The sequence below is a fragment of the Alligator sinensis genome, unplaced genomic scaffold (genome assembly GCF_000455745.1).
Source record: "Alligator sinensis unplaced genomic scaffold, ASM45574v1 scaffold1018_1, whole genome shotgun sequence".
Classification (NCBI taxonomy): domain Eukaryota; kingdom Metazoa; phylum Chordata; order Crocodylia; family Alligatoridae; genus Alligator; species Alligator sinensis.
In genome coordinates, this window is record NW_005842038.1 from 2,709,427 (window position 1) to 2,735,745 (window position 26,319).

General features: G+C 39.9%; 1 protein-coding gene across 1 annotated transcript in view; it reads left to right on the forward strand.

Moving 5' to 3' along the window:
• ADAM10 (ADAM metallopeptidase domain 10) overlaps positions 1–26,319 on the forward strand; it is a 27,656-nt gene extending 1,337 nt beyond the window's left edge. The window contains exons 2-4 of the mRNA XM_014519387.2: positions 19,075–19,193; positions 23,617–23,775; positions 26,163–26,319. Of these exons, the coding sequence (XP_014374873.2) occupies positions 19,075–19,193; positions 23,617–23,775; positions 26,163–26,185 (301 nt within the window). The 3' untranslated portion in view covers positions 26,186–26,319. The remainder of the gene's footprint in view (positions 1–19,074; positions 19,194–23,616; positions 23,776–26,162) is intronic.

Consider the following 26,319-nt stretch of genomic DNA (forward strand, 5'->3'; position numbering starts at 1 on the left):
GGCCTTCCTGAAGTCTAAGTAAATGATGTCTACCCCTACTCCTGCGTCCAGGTGTTTTGTAACCTGGTCATAAAAAGAGACTAGATTAGTCAGGCATGATCTACCTGCTACGAACCTGTGCTGGTTTCCCCTCAGCATAATTTTTCCTGCTGGGCTCTCACATATATGAGCCGTAATAATCTTTTCAAAGACTTTGCCAAGGATGGAGATGAGACTGACTGGCCTATAGTTGCCTGCATCCTCCTTCCTCCCCTTCTTGAAAATAGGGACCACATTGGCCCTTTTCCAGTCCTTTTGTTTATTTATACAGTCCAGTTCCTTTTGTTTCTTTTAAGCAAATATAAATGCCTAGTGGAGGACAGTACTACTGTATCTGAGAAGTGTGTGTGTGTGTGTGTGTGTGTGTGTGTGTGTATATATATAGAGTGTATTGAAATAATCAGTTTTAGACTACTTGTAGCACAAGCAAGCTTTCAAAATATTAGTTTCTAGCTTAAATAAGAGTAATGAGAGTTGCTGCCAGCATTCTTTCATTTTTTTAGATATTTCTGGGTGCCCATCATCTTGAAACAGGACAGTTTAAGAAACCATCGGAATTTAATTCTGTTGGCAATAGAATGGCGTTTATTTATGGATTTGTAATATGTTTTTGCACACAACTACCTGTGCTTCAGACTTTGTTTTTGAGTAATCTTTGTCAGTCTTAAATTGGCTGAAAGTGATTAATTTTTATGGTTCTTTGTTCATAAATACTACAATGCCATTTTGTTGTGGCACTAATGGAGTTCTCCAGCTGTAGATGTGTAGTGTGGAAGATAACCAGACTTGCAACATGAACAGTAGAATATTTCAAGGGTTTTTTTTTTTATGTGGAATCTTGGAATATATAATATTGGTAGTGCCATAAATTTAGGGAAGTGTCTGTTTTGTGTCAACAGAACAGAGATGCAAGAGAAAAAAGTTCAAGATTAGGGCAGATCCTGATGTTTTATCTTGAAGATTGGATTCCCAAATTGAAGCATAATATTCTTGATAGTTTAGTTGAGTTATGTGTATGCAACAGTCAAGGTTTTCAGTTAGAGAGGTAGCTGTTACAGTTTAACCATCTGGAAAATGAGATGAAATTAGTAGCCTTGTCTGAAAATGTAGGTAAGATGAGCTGCAGCATAGGAATCTTGTGGCAGAGCAGAAATAAAACCCAGTTTTCCTGGATCCTACCTGTGAAAATCTTATCTACACACAGCACCATCCTTTCTGTTCTTGTCTTGTGCACTGTGCCCTCCTCGTTTCTTCAGGAGATGAAGCAGAAGTTCTGTAGAAAAAGAACAGTAATGTAATTAGCAACTGTAATGTGTAATGTATGCTTACAAGGAATCAGTGTTTTAAGTTATGCATAAAATATAATTCTGTCATAATTTAACTTTAAAGGAGTTTATTTTTGCAACTAGTATTTTTAGGAAGCTTTTGAAGGTCAGTTTTTCACACACATTCATCATGGAAAGTGAGATGGCTCAGAAAATTGAGGTAGCCCTAACAATTCAGAAAGTGGGAAATAATTGTTTTCTGTAGCTTCTAGGTTGCCAAAATGCACATGTTGTCACCACAGAAACAAAAAGCAACTCTGACCTTAGGAGTGTGTCTGTCAAATATCTGGTCCTCCCTTTAAACCTCTGAAGTCTTAAAGCAGTTAAATAAGTGTCTGTGTGTTTCACTAATCTTGGTCCTGGAAATTAAGCCAGTTTTATTTGTTGTTAAAATTTTAAATCTGGGATAAGACAAATCTCCATCCAAATTACCAAGTTGCCAAAACTTACAAATAGGCTTCATATTGGAAAATGCTTGTAAACTGTAAATGTAAACAGCAATATTGATTTGCCTATAAATTATTTCCTAATTGACATGCATATATGGAGCAAAGATCCCTCTGTGCTTATAACAGGAATGTTTGAAACATTTTTTCATAATTCTAAAAAAACCCCTGTTCATTGTTCTTCAGGTCTGCTATTGTGAACCGATTCATTTTTGATATATAGTTGAAGCTGGTCTGTATTTAAAATCTTACTAATCAGGAGATTTGAAAAGTTGTGAGCGAGTATGGCTTTATTACCAACTGGTAACAAAACTTATAAATACGTTTTGTGCAGCGATGAGGGAAAGTTATTGCAGTAATCCTTTCAGCAATTTAATTTAAACTGATAGTTAGAAGTCATGTTGTTGATTTGCTTGCCACATAAATTGAAGGCATTGAATATTTTGAGGAAAAAGAGTGCATGAAATCTTAAGAGATGTCCTGAAACAGACTGATTCTCTCATGGGTTCTCCCAGAACAGTTATTTAAAGTTCAGCACAAGTATAGTGAGACAGAATGGTGTTCATCACAGGTGTAGGGGTTTGCCAGCATGGAGCAAGTTTAAGGAAATAAAAGAATTTGTATCATTACCCTGGCTTCCTGGCTAAATAGTGATGTTGGAATTTGGAGATCATTAATGACCCAGCTGCAATGCAATACAGATCATTAGTGACCCAGCTGCAATGCAATACAGATTAATAGTGCTTTCATTCCCCTTTGTTTGAGGGTACAAAAGAGCTACTACTAAAACACTTGCCTGCTCTAGAGGGCTAAGTACAGACAGTCAACAAGCCTGAGGCTGAATTGATTCAGTCTTTGCAGGTTAGTCTAAGCTGCAGAGTTTGAACCAATAAGCAAATAAACACACATTCACTTTTGATTCAAGAAATGCAGCCACCTGTCTGCAGTAGTTCAAGCCAGAAGCCTGGGGCTGCTAGATCATGGCTGCCAGATACTCCAAGGCTTTTCCCCCTCCCTGCTGGCACGGAGGGGTCATGGCCTGGCCCCAGCCCTGCTCTGCCTGTGCGGAGTGGGGCAGAGGGGGGAGGTAGTAGCATTGAATTCAGAAAGAGAACTATTCTTGTTCAAGCTTTTATGAAAAACTATAAACTGAAAATTATAAACACAGCCTGGGAGGTGTGTTCGCTTACTCTTCCTGTTGTCCCTGCGGTCTCTGGGATTTGCAGTCCAGCCTCAGAGCAACAGGACTCCTCAGGCTTGCTTGTCACTTCCTCTTTTGGCTTCCAGGTGCCTCTGGGATTTGTAGTCCCCAGTTGCAGCCAGCAGTAACTTTTAGTGAGTTTAGCAGCAGGGCAGCTCTGCACGCGGGGGAAGGTGAGTTTAACCCCCCTCCGTGGTCCCAGACCCCAGTCAGGGTTTGCCTGGGGGCAGAGCGGACCCTAGGCGGGTGCAGGGCCCAGGGCAAATCAGTCGGTGTGGGGCCGCCTTAACACTGCATGGGGCCATGGTACCCGCACAAAGGTGGGGGGGATCTCTGTGCTTCTTCCGTGGTGTAGGGCTGAGCCACCAGCTCCAGGCAGGCCCTGTGCGGTGGGGCTCTGGCCTCTCCAGCCGGCTTTGTAGCCCTCCCACCCCACAAAAGCATGGGGCCCAGGGCAGTTGCCCCGATTTTGCCGTACCCTAGGGATGGCTGTACCTGAGGAGGTAGAGGGGGGCAGTGAGCCAACGAGTGAGGGCAATGAGCCAGCCCTCTCTGCTCCAGCTACAGAGCAGAAAGGTAGAGCCAGCACTGCTCTCTGGAGCAGACCGCGCAGCCCAGCCCAGGGCTGGAAAGTGTGTTGGGATGTTGGGGGACTCTGATTTACCTTGAACCAGGAAAGGGTCTGGCATAGAAGTTTCATAAACCGGTTTGACACACATCAGTTATGTCTGATACTATATTCAACCAGGTTTATCTTTAAACCAGTTTCAGCCATTTTGAAGCTGGTTTATATGCACTGAACTTCTTTTACAGGTTTAAACCAGTTTTTGATCTCTTAAACTGGTTTGTGTGTGACATCTGTCCCTAGCTCAGAAGGCAGAGAGCTCTGCCTCTACATTTTTATTACTGTTTGAAATGATAATTCAGAGAACTTACTGAAGATTTGGTTTAACTTACAGTTGTAATGACTTGTATAACATGCTGGCAAATGTTACAAAAGAGAGATCATATCTGGCAATCATCCAATGACTTTTCTACAGATGAATTAACATAAGCAGAACAAATCTGTCTGTTTGATAGGTGGGAGCAGTTTTGTGTAATGGTAACATTCACATTGTTATCCTCAACAAATAGTTTGGCATTAGTTGGTAAATCAGTTTTAGTTAAATTTTATTCAAAACAAGCCCCCTGCGGTGCATCTATATTTTTGTAGTGTATTTTTCTTAAAAGTTTGTACGTACAGGGAAGCAGAAAATTAGCAAGAAATTCTTGATAAAAGTTTGAACATTTGGAACAATCTTACAAATTTGTTGCTTTAATCTACAGCAAAGTTCTAATACTTGACTTTAAATTCATGAAGTTCATGAACACTTCTGATGCAATGTAGAAGACTTTTGTACTTTGTTCTCACAAAGTTGTTGTTCGGGTTTTTTTTCTTCCTGAGAGTTTGTGTGGATTGGAGGCTGCTTTTTAGAACAAGCTTGATTTTTGTTTGTTTGGTTTTGGGGGGTGAGGGGGGTTCTTTTTTTTTTTTCAGGGGGAGGAGGAGGAGGGATAGGTGAGTTAGATGCACACACAACCTCACTCAAACTGATTTTTAGACTTGTAATAATGTATTTGGAGCTGTCACTTGTTCTGGTTTACAGTGTATATTTGAAATGTTCTTGACCACTTTATTTTTAATTACCACTTGTTCCCTGGATTCAGAGAAGTGCTCCTACACATTACTGCTGGTCACTGGAATGTGAGAAGCTTCTTCCCCCCCCAGGTGAATTCCTTGTGGCTTTCAGTATCTTACAGCACAGTTTGGCAATGAATTGGTAGCTTGGGCCATGTCTACAAGGGCACACAAGCTTCAGTGTGAATTTGCCCCATGCTCTTCCCCATGTGGACATTAGGGCTGTGTCCATACCTGCATGGATGTTTGGTTCCCCAGGGACACCTTGTGCTGCCACTAGTTGTCCCAGAGAAATGCCTGTGCCATGCGTTCTCTGGCATGTAGCGAGTTACCCCAGGTTGGGTAGGGGAGACTGGGGCCAGCACTATTTGGGGTCCAGGGCTGCAGTAGTGGCAATCCTGCCATGCAGAGCCCACCTGGCAGCCACAGTGTGACTCTGGCTGGCCAGGCTTCGGTATTGAACAGTGCACGCTGCTCCCGCACACACCACTCCACTTTTTTTTTTCCTGCTGTTTTTTTTGACCCCTTGATATCCAGGGGTCAGCTCCCCTGCACTGCTCCCTTGCAGCATGGAGAACAACTGAATGTATGTCTGCAGCGCCACATACCACAGCTACGCTCATCTGGACACTACCTAAGAAAGCATTTGTCCACAGTAGCTTACTGCTCATGAGTAGTAGAAAGGAATTTGTATTCCCAAATAGACTGTCATGTATATGCTGTTGTTGCCCATGGACGTTGCTGTCGTCTAGAAACTTAAAAACTGTCAGTGATCTAGGTACCAAGGTCCCAATCTTCAGGCAAGGCATATAATAGAGTATATTTAATTCCTTACCCAGGGGGTCAGACACACAGCTCATAGGCCAGATCCAGGGCAGGTGCTACATGCTGTGTGCAGTATGCATCCTGCGCCTTGCCCACGGGGCTGGTCTGGGCCAATTTAGACCCAGAGGCAGCACTGGGAGCTGGATAACAGCGGTCCATGGGCCAGATCCAGCCTGTGGGCTACATATTTGACACTCTTGGTTAAGGAGCTAAACCAATTCCATTATATACTTTACCTATGAACTTGGGACCTTGATCTCTAACTCATCGATAGTATTTAGTTTGTAGGAGACTGGGACTTTTGTCGGTGACTAACAGATGTGTTTAATATCCTTTCATAAACCTTCAAGCAGTGGTTTTAATTTTTTTCATAATCTTACATTTCATTTTATGGCTGAAAGAACAATTTTATTTCTATAGCTATTTTGTAAAATGGCAGATTTATTGTTCAATCCCAAAAAATGCTAATTGCAAAGTAATTTATTGATAGAAGATTTGAAACTTGTGTTAAGTCTTCAACTTAAACATAAGAAGTTGGATGTTAGTCATCCAGCTTCTTGAGGCTGCAGCATTCAAACTGTTCTGCATGTCTCCTTGATCTTGTTCCTTTAGGACTTTGACCTTGTGTGACTAAAAGTGGTCAGTTAAATCCAAGGAATGAAACTGTCCAGAAATTGAAAATGGGCTCGTCTCTGTATGGAAGTTAGTGCACAGTAACCTAGAGTATAAGATGTTCTGCTTTACATTTCTTTGTAGACATGCAGCATATTTTACTATATCCTTTTTGAAAACTGTATATTTCTTCTTAAGAATAAACATTAATAGCATAAGCATACAAGTTGCAAAACAAAAACATTAACATTTATGCCTTACATCTTACCCTATATAGAATTTTGAAAAGGTGGTAAGCATAAGTGAAAATAATCAATTTCTAATTAAAGGATAAGGCTTGAACACATTACCTGATGATACCTTTTAGTTTGTCAGCCATCTAGGATGAAAAATCAATGTAGTATAAAGACCCTGGCAAATTCAAAGGAAATGTGTACTGTCAATCAGCTCTCTACTTAATGCAGTTTTAAAAATAATGACTCGTTTTTCTAATTTGTCCTATCAATCACCCATCCACACCCACTTGCCCTTGTTCTGCATAGTCTCTGCAAAAGTTGATTCTCTACCTCAATTTTCTACTCAACATGAGTCAGTTGAACAAGTGGATTTTCAAGTGCTTTTTGAGGACCTGATTACACTTGTGTATTTATTTAATTAAAGGTATACTGACTGATTTCAGAGGTTTTACAATTTAACTATTACTATTCAAACTTGTTTTATATTTTAATTTAGATTGTTGCAGTACATCTTTGTGGTCAAGCATATCAATTTGCTGATGTCGGAGCATATAGCCAACATGTTGGAAGACAGCTGTTAAAACTAATGGGGCCTATATATGATAGTTTTTTCATTTTTTTTAACAGATTCAGAAGACCTTTCATATGGTTATACTTGTGCATAATTCTTTGTAAGATTCATTTGATTAAATTTTCATTTAAAACTAAGCTGTTCCCTCCAAACCTGTTAGATTCTAAGTATCTTCAACTTCACTAGCAATTTCCTTCTGTCCATTTACCTTGATTTTTTTTCATACAAGTGGGAACAGCAGCTTTGCATCTTTTTACCCCATAAAATGTAAATCTTTGAAAATGAGAATCTTAGTAATTAAAAAAAAAAAAAAAAAAAGCAAGTGTCAGTATAGTCACCTTGAAATCATTCCTAATATTTTCAGTGCTCATCACTTGTAGCAGGAAGCTACCAGCAAGTGGTGGCAGTGCAGTTCTGTTCAGGAGAATGACAGGAGATGCTGGTGGTAGTAGTTCTCTGCTTTTGGGGCTTACTTATCAAATTCAGAATACTGTCACAGTGTCAGTGTACTGCCAATTGTCAGCAGTATATTGATGCTCTTAGCAGTGGGGTAGGACAAGGGTGGATGAGCATACAGGAAACCCTCGCTATTCACAGGTTCAGCATTTGCGGTTTCAAATATTCGTAAATGCCAAACCCACTTCTTAAAGGAGCTCCTCGGGAGCTCCGCGCTTGCCGCTGCTGGGCTCCCACAGTCACCAGAACAGCCATGGCGGCCCCCTGCCCCGCAGCTACTGGGGGCGCTGAGTTGATGAGTGCATTATTAGCAGATTTTGCCATTCGCTGGGGATACAAGAACGTATCCCCTGCAAATGGCGAGGGTCGCCTGTACTGTAATAGCAAAACAGAGCCATTGGCCAAACCAAGAAACTGATCAGGAAGTTATTGGCCAAATACAATTATTTAACATTGATTTTCTTTTTTGGGAGTTTTTTTTGTTTTTGTGTCTTTGGGAGGGGGTTTTTGGGTTGTTGTTGTGTGTGGTTTTTTTTTTTTTTTTGTTTTTTTTTTTAAGCTTTATTTAAAAACAACCCAATTCTTTAAAAAACTTCAGGGAGTGACTGCAGGTCTGAGTTGAGTTAACATCAGAAGCTATGGCAGCGAGGATTGGGGCACCTTTAAATACTATTAGGCAGCCAGAGTACGCTGTGATATGTTGCTTCGCACTTCAGTTGGAAGACTATTTATTTCTGGCTGTTTTGAGGCTTGAATTCTTCCTTGTTCATGTGTACGGCTTGTCGTGTGTACCATATCTGCAACTGTGAAAGACCCAGTTACTAAACTAAGTCATCTTGATACCTAAACGCTTTCATTTAAAATACTACTGGAATTCTGTATAAAAGCTGAAGTGACTTGGGTGGTGGCAAAAGCTTGGTACCTAATCTGTGTTTTTTGGGACTGTAGTTCTTTCGAATATTCTCTTTGGGCAGCCAGTTTGTTAAAGTCCTGTATCAAATTGTGTTAAGCTACATACACATTATGAATTTTTAGAAACGTTTCTCCTTTCAGAAATTTGTTTCACAGTTTGTAGATTCTTGCATAAATTAATTCTAACAGTTTATGATTTGCTAGACTTAGTGATGTGTTGGTTTTAATGAGAGAAATTCCAGTCATATGCAGTTCATCAGTCGCTTGAAAGGCTTGCTAGGCATACAGCTTAGCAGTAGGTGTTGGGTGGGAAGGCTTGGAACACTGGTCAAGAGCCCAAGGGAAACCTCATGGAAAGATGACCGTATTCCCATTCCAGCTTTGGGGAAGATGAGAGAGATTTATAGAGAAACAGTGGATCCTGATGTCTGAAGGCTGGTACTTAATCCTTTGTAACTGGTAAATAGGGAAAAGAAAGACTTTCTCTTTGCAGTACAAGGGAGTAATGGATAACATGACTGTGTTTCCTTGTGTTTTGTCTTAGTTAGACTCCAGTGCTGGTCTCGTTCCCAAATTTTCCCTACCAAAGGTGGTGTAACAGAATTCCCCCTCATTTTCAGTCTGTAGCAAAGCAAACCTATAGCAGAAGCATTAGGGCAGCTGCTAGATGCTGCAGCTCACAGTTTGGAGATTTAGGTTTGCAAAGATAAGTTCTGGAAAGTTTCTCTTTTTTAAAAGAAAATGGATCTTACATTTTGGACAAGTTGGTGGCTGAAACCCTCACACCCCTGTTTCTATTAAAAGTGTAATCTCTGTACTAAGGTCCAGCCTTGCTAGCTGGGCTGTTTTATTGAGCAACACGAAGTTTGGGGCAGAGATTCTGTGGTAGCTAGACTTTTTAACTAATATGTTCAAGCCCCTTTTACTTGGGGAGGTTGTAAGGTTTGCTTTTTCTGATGGAGGGGTGTCTTGTTAGTAGCATCACTAAGTGAGGAAGTTCTAGTGCTCAAAGTTCCCAGAGCTAATATCTTTTGAGTCTCTCTCAGTGTGATGTTACAGGATTAAGAACCATTACAGTGCCAAGATATTTCAAAGCTCTTAGTACTAGATGTATTTGAATCAGGTAAGTATTGACTCTATTTGACTAAAATCTTGAAAGTGAAAGGTGCTAATCTCAGTGAAATTTTGATATTGTCATTTCAAAGATGACATGCGAAGCAGTAAGGTGGCAATTGAACTGGTTAACCTTTGGTTTAAGAAGGCATCCTTCTTATTCCTATAAATCAGAAGAGAATGGCAGGTGCTCTGTTCTTTTAACATTTATATTTGAAAACATAGTAACATGGTTTTGCTCTGTGTGTGAATAAGGATAATCATACCTAATGTACACTTAAGAGAGGAATATCTGTCATGCTAGCTAAATGGGCAGACTGATTGTAGATGTAGTCTTGGGCCCTGATCCTCAACACTTATTTAGGCTAACTCCTGTTGAAATCAGTGGAGTTTGGTTCCTAAATACCTTCAATAATCTGTCCCATAATGTACAGAAAACCAGCTTCAGTTGCTGTCTCAAAAGATACCGTCTTGTAACTTTGCTCAGTGTGCATCTAATCTATGTAACACGTTGCTTAAAACAGTGACAGAAGCAGTGGCCTTACTCTATCACTGTTTTCATTGCTCTCAGAAGCTCAGCTTCATTTATGTTGATGGCACCATTTTCCTAAACTACTTTGGGAAGTTTAATAAGAGCAAAAATATCTGGAATATTAAGAATGTTTAAAGGATTATGAAACTAAAATTCTAGCTTTTATACTACAAGGGAAGGTAGTATGTTAGGGTAGAGCTTTAATAACATGTATGTTTGATATGTCCAGTAAGGTTTTTTATCAATTTTATTATTTCTGCAATAAGTAACTTGCAGCAATAAGTGCACTTCATCTCATTTTTTGTAAACTTTACCTAGTGTTTAAAACTGTCAACATCTTTGATAATGTTAGAACGACTGTATTCATTTGAATACAAGACTACCCTAAATGCAAGCTGAGGCCACAATAATTAGATTCTAGACATGGAAAATTTATAATCATCTTACATATGTCTCTTTCTCTTGCAACCCCCCCCTCCCCCACTACTGCACCTAGTTGGGAGAGAGGTGGTGAGGGAAGTGATAATGGGGCAGGCAGTGGGGGTAGAGAGTAGGGGGAGGTAGTAGACGGCACACAGTAGGGTAGGTGGTAGTGGGGCAGGTGGTAGGGGACAGGCAGTGTGGAAGTGGTGGGGGAGACTATGAGAGGCAGGCAGCTTGTATCCTGCCGCCTGCCCTCCACCCCCCAGCCTCAGGCAGCACCAATTTTCCTCCCCACCTTCCTCTGTTCCTTGTTCCTCCTCGTTCCATGCTGCTTCTGCCCCTCACAGCCTCAGGCCCCTGCCCTCCAAAGTCTCTCCCCCCCAGCTTGTCTTTCCACTTCCACCTTTACTTTTGTTCGGCACCAGCAGGCTCCATCCTTGCTGTAGCCTGGGATGCAGAACATGGCTCCAGCTCGAGCCATGCAGTCTCTATGCCCCAGACTGCAGGAGGGACGGAGCCTGCTGAGCAAAGTCAAGGAGTGCTGTAGAGAGGGAGAGAAGCAGGAGGGAGGGGGTGAGACTAGGGCTATATGGGAGGCATGGTGGGGTGCAGAGAGGCAGCAAAAGGGCAGGTGGTAGTTGCAGCTCTGGAGCTGCAGCAATTACCTGCTCTGCTGTTGCCTCATGCTCTGTTGTAAAGCACAAGGGGCTTTTCCCCTAGGTTAAATGAGGGGAAACAACTATCTGCTAATCAAGTAAATACAGTATTTTATATCCAAAAAGTGCTGGTTTACTTAGTGTACAGTAATGTAATGTGTACTGATTCAATAAAATACTACTGGCTTCTTCATTCGGTAAATCTTACTTAAAATAGACTTACTGCTTATAATTACTGGATTCATTTGAAGAAAACTCTACTGAGTGTGTACTGCTGTATCTTTCTGCTCTGTCACCTTCCACTGCCACCCTCATTTTTCATTCTTAAAATTGGTTGTGTAGTGTTCATTAGACAGAGTATGTGAATATTCCCAGAGTTGTCTTGATGCACCTCATTTGTGACCAGTAATAGCCTTGTTAGCCCAGGTCTGGGCTGTTTTGAGTAAAAGTCCTGTTAAATTTCATGTGTTCTCCATTAGTCTTTTTGTCATTCCATGGGTGCTGATCATTTTTCAGTTGTATGTTTTAAAAATATCACTTTCTTATCTACTGTACTTCAGTCTTTTACAGATATACATCCTGAAACTTTATTATGATAAGAAACACCTCTACTGTGCTGTTACTTGAAGCTGTATATCTAGGTCAGGTACTTCTGTATAGTCCATAGACTTGGAAATTATATATAAACTGATGGAGTTCTCACTGACTTGTGCAATTATGGGGTAAACTTATTTGTTCTTCCCCTTCCCCTAAATAAAAAGAATACTACTTTTCAAGAAAGAACGGCTGAATTTTTAGGCTAATAATCCGTACTGGATGGTTCTCAATACAGTATTAGAGGTAGTTAGTTCACTTCAGCAGTGGTTCAAGAATGGTAAATGCTTTAGCCAATTTTTCCTCTTATCCCAAATTTGTTGGAGAATCTATATCAACATTAGATTGGCACACGTGTGTGTCCCTAACCTTTTACACATAAGCCAGTTTAAGTGATCAGAAACTGGTTTAAACCTGTAACGGAACAAGTGTTCAGTGCACATAAACCAGTTTGAAAATGGCTGAAACCAGTTTGAGATAAACCTGGTTGAACTAGTATCAGACTTAACTGATTTGGGTCAAGTTGGTTTGTGCAGTGTCTGTCCCAGACCCCTTCGTGGTGCAAGTTAAATCGAACTTCCCCAGCATCCCAGATGCTTTGCAACCCTGGGTGGGGCCCTGCGGCTCTGCTGCCTGTCTGGAGCTCCCACAGAGACTGCAGGTACAGTGGCATTTGCCTGGCTTCCCCCTGCCCCCCTCTCTGCCCCCCACTCCCTGCTGAAGCAGGGATTCTCCCCTCCCCATTGCCTTACACAGACACCTCTCAGCATTAGCTAGCAGACCACATGCTGGCTATGGTCTGTGCTGTGGGAGATGAGACAAAGGCAGGCAGGACAGTGTCGGCTTAGGGCTTTTTGGAGCTAATCAAGAGGTAGCTGGTAATGTCCCTCCGTTCCTTCCTTGGAAAAAGTTGTTTAAGAGTTTGAACTAATGAGAGAAGCTTTTCTTTTGTTTGGACTGATAAATGCTAACAACTCCCTGGATAACTCCCTGCTGCATAAGTAAAGGCTCCATTATCAACAGCAAGGGGTGGGGGGGGACCCCTTCTTAATCAGAGCATCCTGCCAGGTCCTGGCCACACACCCCCTCAGCTCAGCAGTGTACAAGGGACTGGAGGGCTGCTCTAGCACCTCCTGGCTTCTAGCCTGAGCCACTGCATGTGCCTGCATTTCTTCAGTCCAGAGGGGATGTCTGGACAGGTACAAACCAGTTCAGCCTAGCCAGGTTAGACTAACCTGCAAAGATTGAATCAGTTCAGGCTTAGGCTGTCTGTCCCTAGCCAAAGTAGTAAAGTGAAATTTATGCAGTTAAGTTCAGGTTTACCTAAATATCAGTTTAATTTTGCATTTATATCTTTCATTTTTTTCTTACGATTCTTACTTGACTAGAAAACTTGTTGGTTTTAATGTATTATTCTTGAAAGGATTTTGCCATGTGTTTTCTGTTGCTAAAAGGAGGCGGGGAAAAGTAGACTTGTGTGTTCTAAAATCCAAATATTTACTTGGATTGCTCTGTAATTCATTAGGTCTCTTGGAAGGCATAGGGTGGGGTAAAGGGTGGGTGGGGTAAAGATTATATAGGGTGGGGTAAAGAGTCCACATGTAGTCCAAAGATTCCAAAAGGACCCTTACCATCTGCCCTTTAAGCAGAAAGGCTCTGCCACCTATAGCAGAGATGACACACTGATTTAATTATAGAGTTGGCACATAGTGAAACTGCCCAATTTATTCAGTGCAAAAGGATAAATTGCCTGGCATCTTGAAAGAAAATGCTAGTTTAAACTAGTTTGGATTCCTTCACTGTTACTGTATCAATCCAAATATCTGAAAGCTACTGAGATGGTTATTTGCTTTGCATACATTAATACAATATTTTTTTTTGTATTATGAATAAAAATGTAGGACACATAATTAAAGCCCATGGGAAAACTACTAGGATTTTGTCTGAGTATTGGTATCAACTGTTCTTGCTTCAACTACAGAATGCATGAAAAGGCCGGGAACCTGATCTTGATTATATGGTTATAAATGTGGTTAGAAGTTCACTAGTTTTTGTGCTCAGGCTTAACTGATCAAAATCTACCCCAAAGCATATTGCTAGGCACTACATCATTAAAAATAGAGAAGGCTTCAAAAATGCAGGAGAAGTTATGTAACTGGCTTTATTTATCAGTTTCCACAGTTTTACTAAAAATATTGATTTTTTTTATTTTTTTTTGATACATTATTCAGTGACTAAAACATGGCTTGTAACTGCATTTACATGTGTTTGCAATCAGGTTATCATTAAAAAGAAAGGAAAAGGCAGCAACAGAAGGAAAATAAAAACTGAAGATCTCAAATTTTGTTATAGTTCCATTTTTAGAGGTAACACTGCTACTGGAAAGTGATCTGTGTTAATGTAGCACACATGAAATACAAATGTTTATACCATAGCTATGTTGGATATTTTCTGGAAATGGGAACACCTGAGCCAGTAGTCAAGCAGGCTTGCAATTACCATATTTTTCTCACATGCACTACTCACCTTTTCCCCCCAAAACAAGCTGCTGTAAATTCATGTGCAGATTATATCCAAGAAGTACACTAAGAGCAGTTTCTCTTGCCTGTTGGGCAAAGGTGATAATAAAGTCTGAACAGACTAACCAAGTGGAATAATGAGCAGGGTCAAGCTTCCTGGCTGCTGTTGCTACTCAGTTACTGCAAGGAAAGATCTTTATTTTTCTTTGTTTCCTTTAAAAAGTGAAGTATATATCTTATTCTAGTGCATATTGCACACAAGAGAAATACATTAGTAAAATCAATATTTGTATTAGGGTTGAAAAACTGGTATAACACAGACTAATAAGGTAAATTCCAGCACAAAGTTCAAAGAAACCATATTTGAGGCCTCAGTTTGAGTGTTCTGTCCAGTTTGGGGCATTGCACTTTAAGAAAGATGGAGACAAAGTGGAGAGAGAGTTTAGAGGAAAGCTGCAAGAATAAGGCTTAGAAAACATGGACTAAGAGGAGAGGTAGAAGGAATTTGGTTTGTACAATCTAGAAAAGGCTGTTGACTCCCTCTCCCCATTAATCTTCCAGTATGTAAAAGGTTGTTGTAAAGAGGCAAGTGACAGTTTTCCATGATGGTTGTTGTGTTGGGGCAAGAAGACGTTAAGCATCTGTCAGAATGGACTGCGTATGCTTCTTCCTGCCTCAGTGATAGGTAGTTGGAATAGATGATGTCTGGAGGTTCTCATTGCAGTCCTGCTTTTTTGTGATTTTAAATATGTATTTATGAATTGAGAGCATGCTAAAAGGTGGGGCTAAATGGTTACTTTTCAGGATAAAGGGAGGTAAAAAATGAGATCCCACAGGGATCTATACTGGGTCCTGTTTTGTTCAACATTTTCATCAGTGACCTGGAAATGAAGGAGCACAATGAAATCTCCAAGTTTGTAGATGATATCAAATTATTCCGGGTAACTAAATCCCAAATGGCTGGAGAGGAGCTGCAGAAAGTTCCCACTAAGCTGAATGAATGGGCAAAAACAAATGGCAGCTGAATTTCAGTATTGACAAGTGTAAGGTAAATACACTTGTAGAAAGATAACCTCAAATATATATATATGTACACAATGCTGGATTCTGAATTAGGTGTTACAACTCAGGAAAGAGACCTTGGAGTCACTGTACATAGTTCTCTGAAAACATCAGCTCAGTATGCAGTGACAACCAAAAAAGCCAATACAACGTTGATAATCAAGGGATTGAAAAAAAACCTGAGAACATTGTGTCATTTTACAAACCCATGGTGCTCTTGCATCTTGAATGCTGTATGCAGTTCTGGTCTTGATATCTCCAGAAGGACATAATAGAATTAGAAAAGGTACAGAGAAGGGCAACCAAAATGATCAGAGGGAATTGAGCAGTTGCTGTACCAGGAGAGACTAAAAAGACTAGGACTCCCCAGTTTGAAAGGGAGAAGACTGAGAAGGGAGGTATGACAGAGGTCTATAAAATAATGAAGGGTGTGGATTAAGTGAACTGGGAACTGTTATTGACCAAGTCCCAGAATACTAGAATTAGGGGCGCCCACTGAAATTGGTAGGTGACAGGCTTAAAACTAACAAGAGAGAGTCCTTTTTATTTATTTATTTATTTATTTATTTATTTTTTTAAAGCAACACGTTAACTTGTAGAATTAATTGCCATAAGAGGTGGTGGAAGCAGATAGCATAGCCAGGTCTGGAAAGGAACCGGACAGTTTCGTAGATGATGTTAAACAGAATGGTGGGAAACGTTGTTTTTTCTGGATCTGTAAATCAGTACTCGTGGGTAATGAATGGGGGGTATGTTTAGATATGTCTGGTTCAATGCTTTCCCTCTAAAGCATTCAACCCTGACACTGTCGGAGACAGGGTATTGTTCTGACCCAGTAGGGCACTTTTTATGTAACACAGAGGTATCTTTTTCAGGAATGTCAGTTGAATTGTAATAAGAACATAAAGTTATGTAAAATTTTACTGATCAAAACCGGTATATTTTCAATTAAATGTAACTTTGAAGCGTCTTTGCTTTTGTTGCTGATAATAGCTAACTTGTTGAGACTTCTGTGCAAACCTCTAAAAGCATAACAATTCAGAGGGCAAGGGCCATGTTTAGCTACTGTTTTGTTTTGCAGATTGAGTCGATGCGTGTTTGTGAATTTAATTCAGTAAATACTTTTCTTCATAGTATCATCATAGTTTCATAGTAGCTAGGGTCAGGAGGGACCTGAACAGATCATCTAGCCTCACCCCCTGCCACAGGCAGGAATGAATGCTGGGTTCACAAGACCCCAGACAGGTGATCATTCAACCTCCTCTTGAATTTGCCCAAGGTAGGGGCAAGGACCATTTCCCTGTGAAGTTGGTTCCAGATTTTGGCCACCCTAACTTTAAAATATTGCCTTCTGATCTCCAACCTAAACCTATTCTCCATCAGCTTATGACCATTGTTCCTCGTCACCCCAGGTGGTGCTGGGGAGAAAAGAGTTGATGGTTTTTATATAAAATTCTTGTGGATTTTTTTTTGGTTACCAATGTCTGTGTAAAGTTTTGGGACTTGTTTTCATCTTAAATCAAATTAAATAAAAATGAAGTGACAGGTTTTGGTTTGTTTTGGGGTTTGTTTTGTCTACACATTTAGAGTTTGTAAATGGACAACCTTAATAGTAATGACAGATAATCTTGTTACCCTGAAGCAAATGTAAATGATGAAAAAAATACTTGTTCAAAATAGTTCCAGAAGAACCTGAATAGCTAATAGACTTCTTTAGTACGGGGGAAAGACTAAAAGTCAGTATATAAAATTAACAGTTGCTGAGTGATCTCATCAACAGGGTTGATTTATTCATAATCCAAAGTGCAGTCACTGTTCCATCTGTGAAGGAAACAGTGGCTTTAGCCTTGTAGAATGTTAAATGGGGTATGCTAGTTCCATGGAGTATTGAATATTTACTGATCATTCAGTTTAAGGTTGAGGGAGGCAACAAAGTTGGACTGGTATGGTGTTCTCAAGGTAGAAAAGGAGAGATGGATTCCCACTGTCAAAGTACAGGCAAGCCTGCTTTAGAGGCTGTGATTCTGTAGTAGGAAGCAAGCACAAGGCTTGAAGAATGGTGTGCAAATGTGCTGGAACATAAATTCACATGACTGTTATTTGAGACATGGAACCTATTCATGCCACTGCATGCATGTCTAAGTTGAATCTAGTGAGTGTTTCACTTGCTGTAAAGAAAATCGTAAAGAAAAGGTCAGATATAGTCTAAGCTGCATTTTGTAGGAGTTAAGCATGAGTATCAAAGAGCAAAACTTAGTCTGAAGTTTATAATCACGTTTACACTTTTTAAACTACCTGCTAACTATGCCGAGGTATCTAAAAGTGTTAGAAATAGTAATACACCTTATGTTGTACTCTGTGGCTGACTTAAATTTACATAAATTAAAATTGGAAATGTTCAGCCTGGTTACTTATTTTCAACAGTGCATTACTCTGTTTTAACTATCAGAGATAAAGGAGTAAATCTGTAAACTGCGTTAGCAGTTTCTAAGCAAAATTTAATGAGGCTGAATTTTACTATGAAACATTCCATTCACTTGATGCAGCCACGGTGCTGCTCTTGTTATGAAGTTTGACATCAGTTAACTATGGAGACTGGATTATTCTTTTACATGTAGGACATCTTCAGGAGGAAGAGAAAATTTAAAGAGGTGAAGATCTGTCCTAGGCTGTTAGATGAAGGAAAGTTAAAGTGCTTTTCCATGTACAGGATAATAATAGCTCAATTTTTAAAATCAGATTAAAAACTGATGGTCTGAGCCTCATTTTAAAGAAATCTCTATCTTGCTTTATATCCTTCAGGGAAGTATCATTATTTAACTATTAGTTAGAATTCAGACAACTTAAGTTGGTAAGTATGTGTGGCTGTTACTACTTTGTACCACTGAACTTCAACTAGTTCTTTCTCAAATGTATATAGTTAAGTAATGTGATGCCTGCCATAATGACAAAACAGTGGATTCTGGGTGTGACAAACTTTTAGTACTTGTGGCATACTTTCTTATTGCAACTAATGCGGCATTCAGACTACTTAAGATTTTTTTTTCACACCATTACTTTATCCTGGAATGGTGGCATCTTGACAGCTTTTAGTCATGAATTATACAACATAAGAGTGTGTTTTTTTTTCCACATTTGATTAATTTTTTGTAAACCCTAAAGAAAAGTCTTGTATCTTGATTACTTATTCAACTTAATACCATTAACTTGTATTCCTTCTTACCAAGGTGCCATCTAAATTTCTGTTGGATTTGGAAATCTGCATGAGAAACTTGAACAGAACTAAATCTGTTTAATTTGGATATAAAGTTGAACTGACATAGCTACAAGTTGCATTTACTTTCTTATAAATTTTAGCATCTTTCTCAGTTTTTGTTTGTTTTGGGTTTTGGTGGGGTTTCCGTTCAGCTCTACAGCTAATATTCCTATATTGTAAGTCTCATCCATGTTGGAAATATGAAAACAAAGGAAATTGAAATGAATGAGACTACCTTAAATATTTCATAGTGCTTCATTGCAGGAAAAAATAACTATTCTTCCAGTAGCTCTCATGGGGTTGGGTGAGAGCAAATATTTTAATTAAGGTTTGGCTGATGAGATTTGTGAGCTTTAACTCTGGCCACAATTTCTAGCTTTAAATATTTTTGTGGCGTTATTTGCATATTCTGTTTGTAGTAGAAACAACCAAAATACTCTTATGGGTTGAACTGAACTATTATTGTATTATAAGAAACATTATTTCTGTGTGGATATTTTGAAAGGATCTTCAAGGTATTTACTTGTAATTGCATCTTAATGTAGCCTACATTCAGCAGCACTTATCTATTTGAAGTTATATTGTAGTTTATAAAGTCTCATTATGTTCACTTTATAGACATTTTAACCTTCGAATGAAGAGAGATGCATCCCTCTTTAGTGATGACTTTAAAGTAGAAATATCAAATAAAGTAACTGATTATGATACCTCCCATATTTACACTGGACATATATATGGTAAGTACAATATTTTAAATGGATTAAAATGCAAAAGCTTAATAAAATGTTTACATAAATGTTGCATTATCAACTGGATTTATTAAATTATTCTAAGTATGAATTTGAAAAATGTAAAATCTATAGTATGAATAGATTTAATCTTTTTTCCTAACTTTTTTTAATTTGCCAGTTATTTGTGTAACTTAAGTCTCAAGTTTGAACATAAATTATTTTAAGTAACTTTTCAAGAATGTGGGTATTATACTTCGCTATAAAATCTTCCTCCTTCAGCCAGATGATGATTTACCTAACTGTGAACTGTACCAGAAGGCTAAACCTTTTGAGCTCACCAGTGCCTGTTTAAATACAGCTGCATGGCCCTACTGCATTCCCAGGCAAGTTGGTACTTCAAGGATTCTGACAATGTGGTGAACAGGGTATTTAAACACCAGCATATGGAAAAATGCAAAAATGAATGAGTTAATAGAGGGTAGGCACCTGTAACGTAAATAGGGGTGGGTGAGAGGCATCAGCCTCGGGCAGCAATTAAGAGGGGGCACACCCAGGGCACAGAAATCGCATGTATAGGAAGCATTTTTTTCTATTTGGATATTTTTTAAAGGATCTTCAAGGTATTTACTTCCAACTGCATCTTAACGTAGCTTACATTAATCAGCACTTGTCTATTTGAAGTAATGTTTTAGGTTGCAATCTTTATTTTGTTCACTTTATAGACATTTCAACCTTCCAGTGAAGAGATGCATCTTTCTTTAGTGATGACTTGAAAGTAGAAATGTCAAATTAAGTAACTGATTATGATACCCCCCATATTTACACTGGAACTGGTAGGAACTTACCATGTAAGGAACATACAGTAACTCTGGAACTGCTCTTATCCTGTTGTAAATGAAAGCTAAACTACAGTAATTTAGCCTGTTTTGGCTTTCACTTATAGCAAAGTAAGCACTGGAACATAAACAGTTATTATGGAGCATGGGCTCCATGGCATATTCTTACCCCCTTTAATTTGCTGTGTGTTTGTCTTGGCATTAGATACACAAGATGCCTCTAGGGAGGTGGCTGTCACTGCCTTTAGACTTACCCCTTATTTATTTGACTTGAGGCACCCTCTCTGTAACTTCTGTGAATTGAGCAGCACCCCATTTCCAAAACTAATTTATTTATTGTAGTGCTTACCTCCTTGCAGAGGAGCTGGGCAACGAGGGCAGTGAAGCTGCCAGGCAGAGACAGCATGTACACCTGGACCCTGAGCTTGTCCTTATCTGCTTGTCTCAACATGTCTCCCGTGCCACACCTCAAAGGATCTTGTGGGACACCTTGGTTGGGAATCATTGCTCCAGGGCTAATGGATCTAGTTATATTTTTGACAAAAGATAGTAACCATTAATAATTGATTCAACAAATAAAGAAAATTTTTCACATAAGGGTATCAGTAGAGTCTTAACATGAGGCCATTCTTTTAGGTGATCACTTTTATTTCCCCTAAGGTTATAAAATCAACTATCTAGCAGATCAGGACGTCGGTGTCTGAATGTTAATCTTGGACCACATGTCCACATGGACTGCCTTTCTATTTTAAAAGGCTTAAAGAGAAGCTATTGATCTAACCCTTTAGTAGAAGTGGGTATAGTTTATATTGCAACAAACAATTGGGGGGCTGAGGCTTTCCCAGTCCTAAGGTCTTGGTCAGCGGGACTAAAGACTTTGCTACGTTCTCCAAAAGCTGAATCTCTGACTTAGTGTTAGGTTAATTGTTATTTAGCCCCAATCCTTGTTTAATCCTAGACTATGTAGTCTACACTAGGGCTGTCAAACTTTTAGTGTGGCCTCTGGCTGCTTAGTGTGTAACATAGGCCTTTTCCCTTCTTTGCCACTGCAGTTGTGTTTGAGGGCAGCCCTCTCTCCTCTGCTTCACCATGCTGAGGACCCCTTAAGTGTGGGCACTTGATATGGGCACAGGACACAAAGGCAAGAAAAGTGAGGGGCAACCAAGAGTCCTTGGCGGCTGCTGCTGCTGCAGTAGCTGGAGTGATGGGCGGGAGGAGCAGTTTGAGTAGGAGCGTGAGGAACACAGAATAACCCCTCATAGGCCCTATGCAGTCTTTGGGCTGTTGATTGGACAGTTCTGATCTACACTTAAGTTTCTAATCGTGTTTAACGGTACAGTAATCCAGTGATCTACTGGTAATTGTGAAGTTAGATCATATTTAAAAGATGACCAGGACTATCTTGATTATTCTAAAATTCTGAAAAGCTAATTCATCTGGATTATTCTAGAATTTCGAGGAATGTGAAAGAATGCTTATATCTTGTATACTTTATGATTTAAAATTAAGGTATTCTTCATACTTTTCTTCACATATTTAACTTTTCTGCTCTTGTCTTCCACAAGTGTATCTTTTGTTCTCGGATGAATATTTTGCTTCAAAAGTTTCATGGATCGGTAGAGCTTGAAGCTGAAGTATGTTAACATAAAAGCTCTTCATAGAAGCCTGATAGCACAAAACAGGCCTATATCTCTGCATTTTAAAAGATAAATGGATACTGAGAATAAGCTGTTGTTATCTGGAAAGTAAGATAGCTGCAGCTGGACTGTCCCCATCCTCATGAAGGAAGTCAGATGCAATGATGTACAAGTATAAATTGAGTAAAAATGATGAAAAAATTGGGGAAAAAGAAAATTAAGGCATACTGCTACTGTCACCAATGTGAGGTGTTTTGCATGGATGCTATCTGTATTGTCCTGTAATGAACCACCTTGAACTTTTTGAAGGCCATATATTAGTTACTTCCATTATTTTTAGACCTACAGATTTAGATTGGCTTAAATTGGAGTGGACACTTATTTGGGCCAACGGCCACATCTGGAGTTTTGATGAGTTGTTGTGGGCAGGTCAGCACTCTCCTTTTCCTGTCACTCCCCTCCCTCCATGTGCAACAGCTCACTAAAACTCCCTATGGGGTTTTGGGTGGGCACCAGCAGTGCTCCTTCATCCATTTCCCCTCCTGCCGCACTGCTCTGGGTGTGGGGAAGCTTCAGCCAGGCAACTCCTGCTGGTAGTGAGGGGAGCAAAGCAGCACCCAGCTGGCTGCAGCTGCACCAGGAAGTGCCCCACCAGAAGCTATGCACTGGCCAAGGGCCAGGATGGTGGGCACTGGCGGGACTGTGGTGTGGGCTGCCCTGATGGGCGCAGGTGGGGCTTAGCACCATGCAGAGTGCTGCAGGGGTAGCCGCCAGCCCGATCCAGTCAGTTGGCAGGCTGTGTTTTGCCCACCCCTGGTCTAAATGGTCTTAACACTATGGCACTTGCTTGGTAAGCTTCCTTCCCTCCCCAAAGTAAGTGCAATTGCAAGTACTGTCTACTTGTTACAATTTTTCACAGACTACATTGCTTTCAGCTGCTCTGCACACTATGGCAAGCATAACTTTGACTGATACAGGTTATGGAGCTTGACACCTTTCTGCCTACGGAAGATAAGCCCCCATTGTTTACAGAAAAAATCTAGTTATTGAAGTAATATTAGGGTTGATTTTGTTGTTGCTGTAGAGTTCTGATTTAAACATCATTATTTACTGTGGTCAAAGGCAATTCAAGTACTCTGTGGTCATATTATATAGTTTGTCTTGAAAGAAACTGGATAGTAGTTACTGTTGCACCCTATGAATGAATATTTATAACTCCTTTAAGAACTCATTCTCACATAAACGATATAAGAATTTATAAATAGAGGATTGGTCAGTTTATGCATACAATATTGCATTAAATAATTAGCATGCCTCATTCCAAAATACAAGGCTTTAGACCACATGTGAGAAATGGAGTCTAAGGGGGGGTGGGGGAACTAACTTTTTGTGGATTGCCAAATTGTGCCTTTGGATGCATGCAATGGACAGCACTACCTTTCATTCCTTGTGCTGTTCTAGACTATAAATTTAATTCCCCACACAAATATTGATAAACGAACCTAAGGACTTCTCAGGTGTGCATGTACAACATTTAGGTAATAACTGTAAACATGCATGTTGATATGTACCTAAACTAAATTATTAAAAAAAATTACATGTAGAGAAATCAGCTTGTTTAAACAAGTCAGTTGAGAGTCCTACAGAAGTTAACATAAACTAGACCTGAATTCCTCCTATGCATTTTTGGTGAATTCTTTACCTACCACCACCATTGCCACCGTCTCCCCCTCCTCCTACTCCTAAAAATACTTTCATTCCACATTATCTGTAAGGATTGTTTAGTGCTGTAACCTGGATTATTTTTTCTGATTTATCACATAGTACTCACATACTGTATAGCTTGTTTGTACCTTTTTTGGTTTTATTGCATTGGTTTTTAGATGTTTTCTTTTGAAACATTTTAGAGAAGTATGAATTTTATTTTAAAAATACACTTGCATCCTTCTCTAATAGGTGAGCAGGGAAGCTTTAGCCATGGATCTGTTATTGACGGAAGATTTGAAGGATTCATTCAGACGCACAGTGGCACCTTTTATGTTGAGCCAGCAGAGAGATATATTAAGGACAGAGCCCTACCATTTCACTCTGTCATTTATCATGAAGATGATATCAGTAAGTACTCCCATTTTGATCTTTAGATGAAATGAAAATATTTTTATTAAATGTCAAAAACTGTTTACGCCATTGGTAAGCTTCAGTATGAGGATTATCTCTAAAAGATTGGTCCAAGGTTTGCCTTCAGTCGAACCAATTGACTTCTGCTCCCTACTTTTCCACTTGAGGTAACTTCCTAGCAATCTAATTAGTGTATTAGTGGAACGTTTGCTAAACAGTCAACACAGAGCCTTCCCTTAGGAAATACATTGTTAAAAATGGCTTCCTTTGGTATATTCTTATTAGTTCTTGGGGTCTGCAAAATAAGGGATGATGAAACTCAAGTCATAAAGCTCTTGCCTTGGTGCAGTTTAAGAAAGAGATACCTAATTTATCTGAATAATAGATATCGTTTTTTCCTTGGTGTATACATCCTTGATTTCTTCACACTGCTGTTTAAAAGGTCCAAACATATGATGTTCTGGCGTGCAAGTTTGGGGAAATGCAGGCAATGCAACCTAGATTGTTTGAAATTTGTAGCCCTGAGGCATCTCGCTGAAGTATCTGTTTTAAGATGCTTGAGAAATATATATGTCTTGTTCTCCTTCAGCTGTTGACATATCAGAGATCTTCTAGGTTTTGAGTAAATTTTGTCTAGCTATTTTTCAGGGTTTGGTTAAAATAAATAAATAAAAATAATAAAACAAAAAACCCCATCAACACTTCTCTTCCCACCCCCCCCCCCAAAAAAAAAAAAAAAAACAAAAAAAAAAAAAAAAAAAAAAAAAAAAAAAAACCCCCCAACACTTTTCTTCCCCCCCCCCCCCCCAAACAAACAAAAACAAAACCTATTTCAAAGTCTAGTTTTTCATGTACCCATTGACAGGGAGTGGCATAGTGTGTGTCACGGAAAAATCAAGCTAGAAGGGATCTCGCAAGATCTAGTCGGACCTCCTTCTTAATACATGATCATCCTTGTGTTAAACCATCCAGGTCAAAAGTTTGCCTAACTTGCACTTAAACTTCCAGTGATGGAAATTCTGTGATCTTTAAGTAATTTATTCCAGTATTTAATCATCCTCAGAATTTGGAAGTTCTTCCCAGTATCCAATTTAAGTTTTCCTTGATTCAATATAAGCCCATTGTTTGTTGTCCTGTCTCCTGGTAAGCAGAGAATAGTGTCACAGGGGTGCTCAACTCCCACCCAAGCCATGGGGTAAATTTGGCCCCAGAGCTCCATCATCTGACCCATGGGGCTTCCAACAGGTCCAAAAATTTGGCAGCAAGGGAGTGGTTGTTGCTTCCCAGCTGTCACATTTCTGTATGTGTGAGGAACCTACAGATCAGAGAGTGGACCTGCGTGCTAGACCAGAGAGTGGACCCGGCAGTGCAGGGTCTGATCTCTAGTGGGTGAAAGCAGCACAAGGTCCAATCCTTGTTGGGTGGGGCTGTTGCCATGCCACTCATCTGGCCTGTGGGACCAAACGCTTGAGTACCACTGGTCTGTCACCATCTTCTCTGTAACAGTTTGTATTTGTAGGCTGTTATTAGATTTCCCTTAGTCAAATTTCCCTCAATTTCCCACAGTCTTGTTAGGATTGGATACCCCCAGTTTTTATAATCTTTCATAGTCATAGAGAAGCAGGGCTGGAAGGGTCCTCTGGAGGTCATCTAGTCCAACCCTGTGCCTAAGGCAGGAACATCCTTATCCAAAGCATCCTAAACAAATCCTTGTCCAACCTGTTGCTAAAACTGTAGAGTCAGCCCTGTCACAGCCACTAGACACAGCACCCTAACCTGCCACCAGTAAAGCAGGGGAACAATGGTGGGCAGTATTCTGGTGCTTCAAGGGTTGTTAAAATATGCTTGTCAGATCCAAGGAAGACTGACGCATCCCTGCTACAGAGGAAGGCAAAAATCCCCATAGTCCATACCAATCTGACCATGGGGTAAAATTCCTTCCAGTCACTGTTGCTTTCCTCTTTACTCTTTCCAATTTGTCCATGTCTTTCTTGAAGTGTAGTGCACAAAGGTGGGTACTGCAGGTGAGACTTCAGCAGTGCTGAATGGAAGGGAAGAATCACCTCCTGCAACTTGTATGCAACACTCCTGTCATTGTACCCAGTATGCTCTTCACTTTTTGCAATAATACTGTACTACACTTCAGCTGATCCCTTCATCTTAGTCTGCTTTAACCCCCAGGCCCTTTTCTGTACCATTGTAGCCTAGCCAGTTGTTCTCCCATTTTGTCTTGGTATATCTGATTGATCCTTCTGAAGTACAGTACTTTGCACTTGTCTTTATTGCAATTCATCCCACTTGTTTCACCTATTTCACTGATGCATTAAGGTTGATTTTAATCCTAATCCTCTCCTCTGAACTATCTGCTACCTCCTTCTCCTTAGTGTCATCTGCATATCTCTACTAAGTGTGCGCTCAATGACTTCCATCCTGCAAGTCATTAATGAAGATATTGAACAGTACCAGACCCAGGACAGAACCCTGGAGAGCCCTGCTTGTTATCTCCTCCCAAGCAGACATTGAGGCATTGATGACAACTCT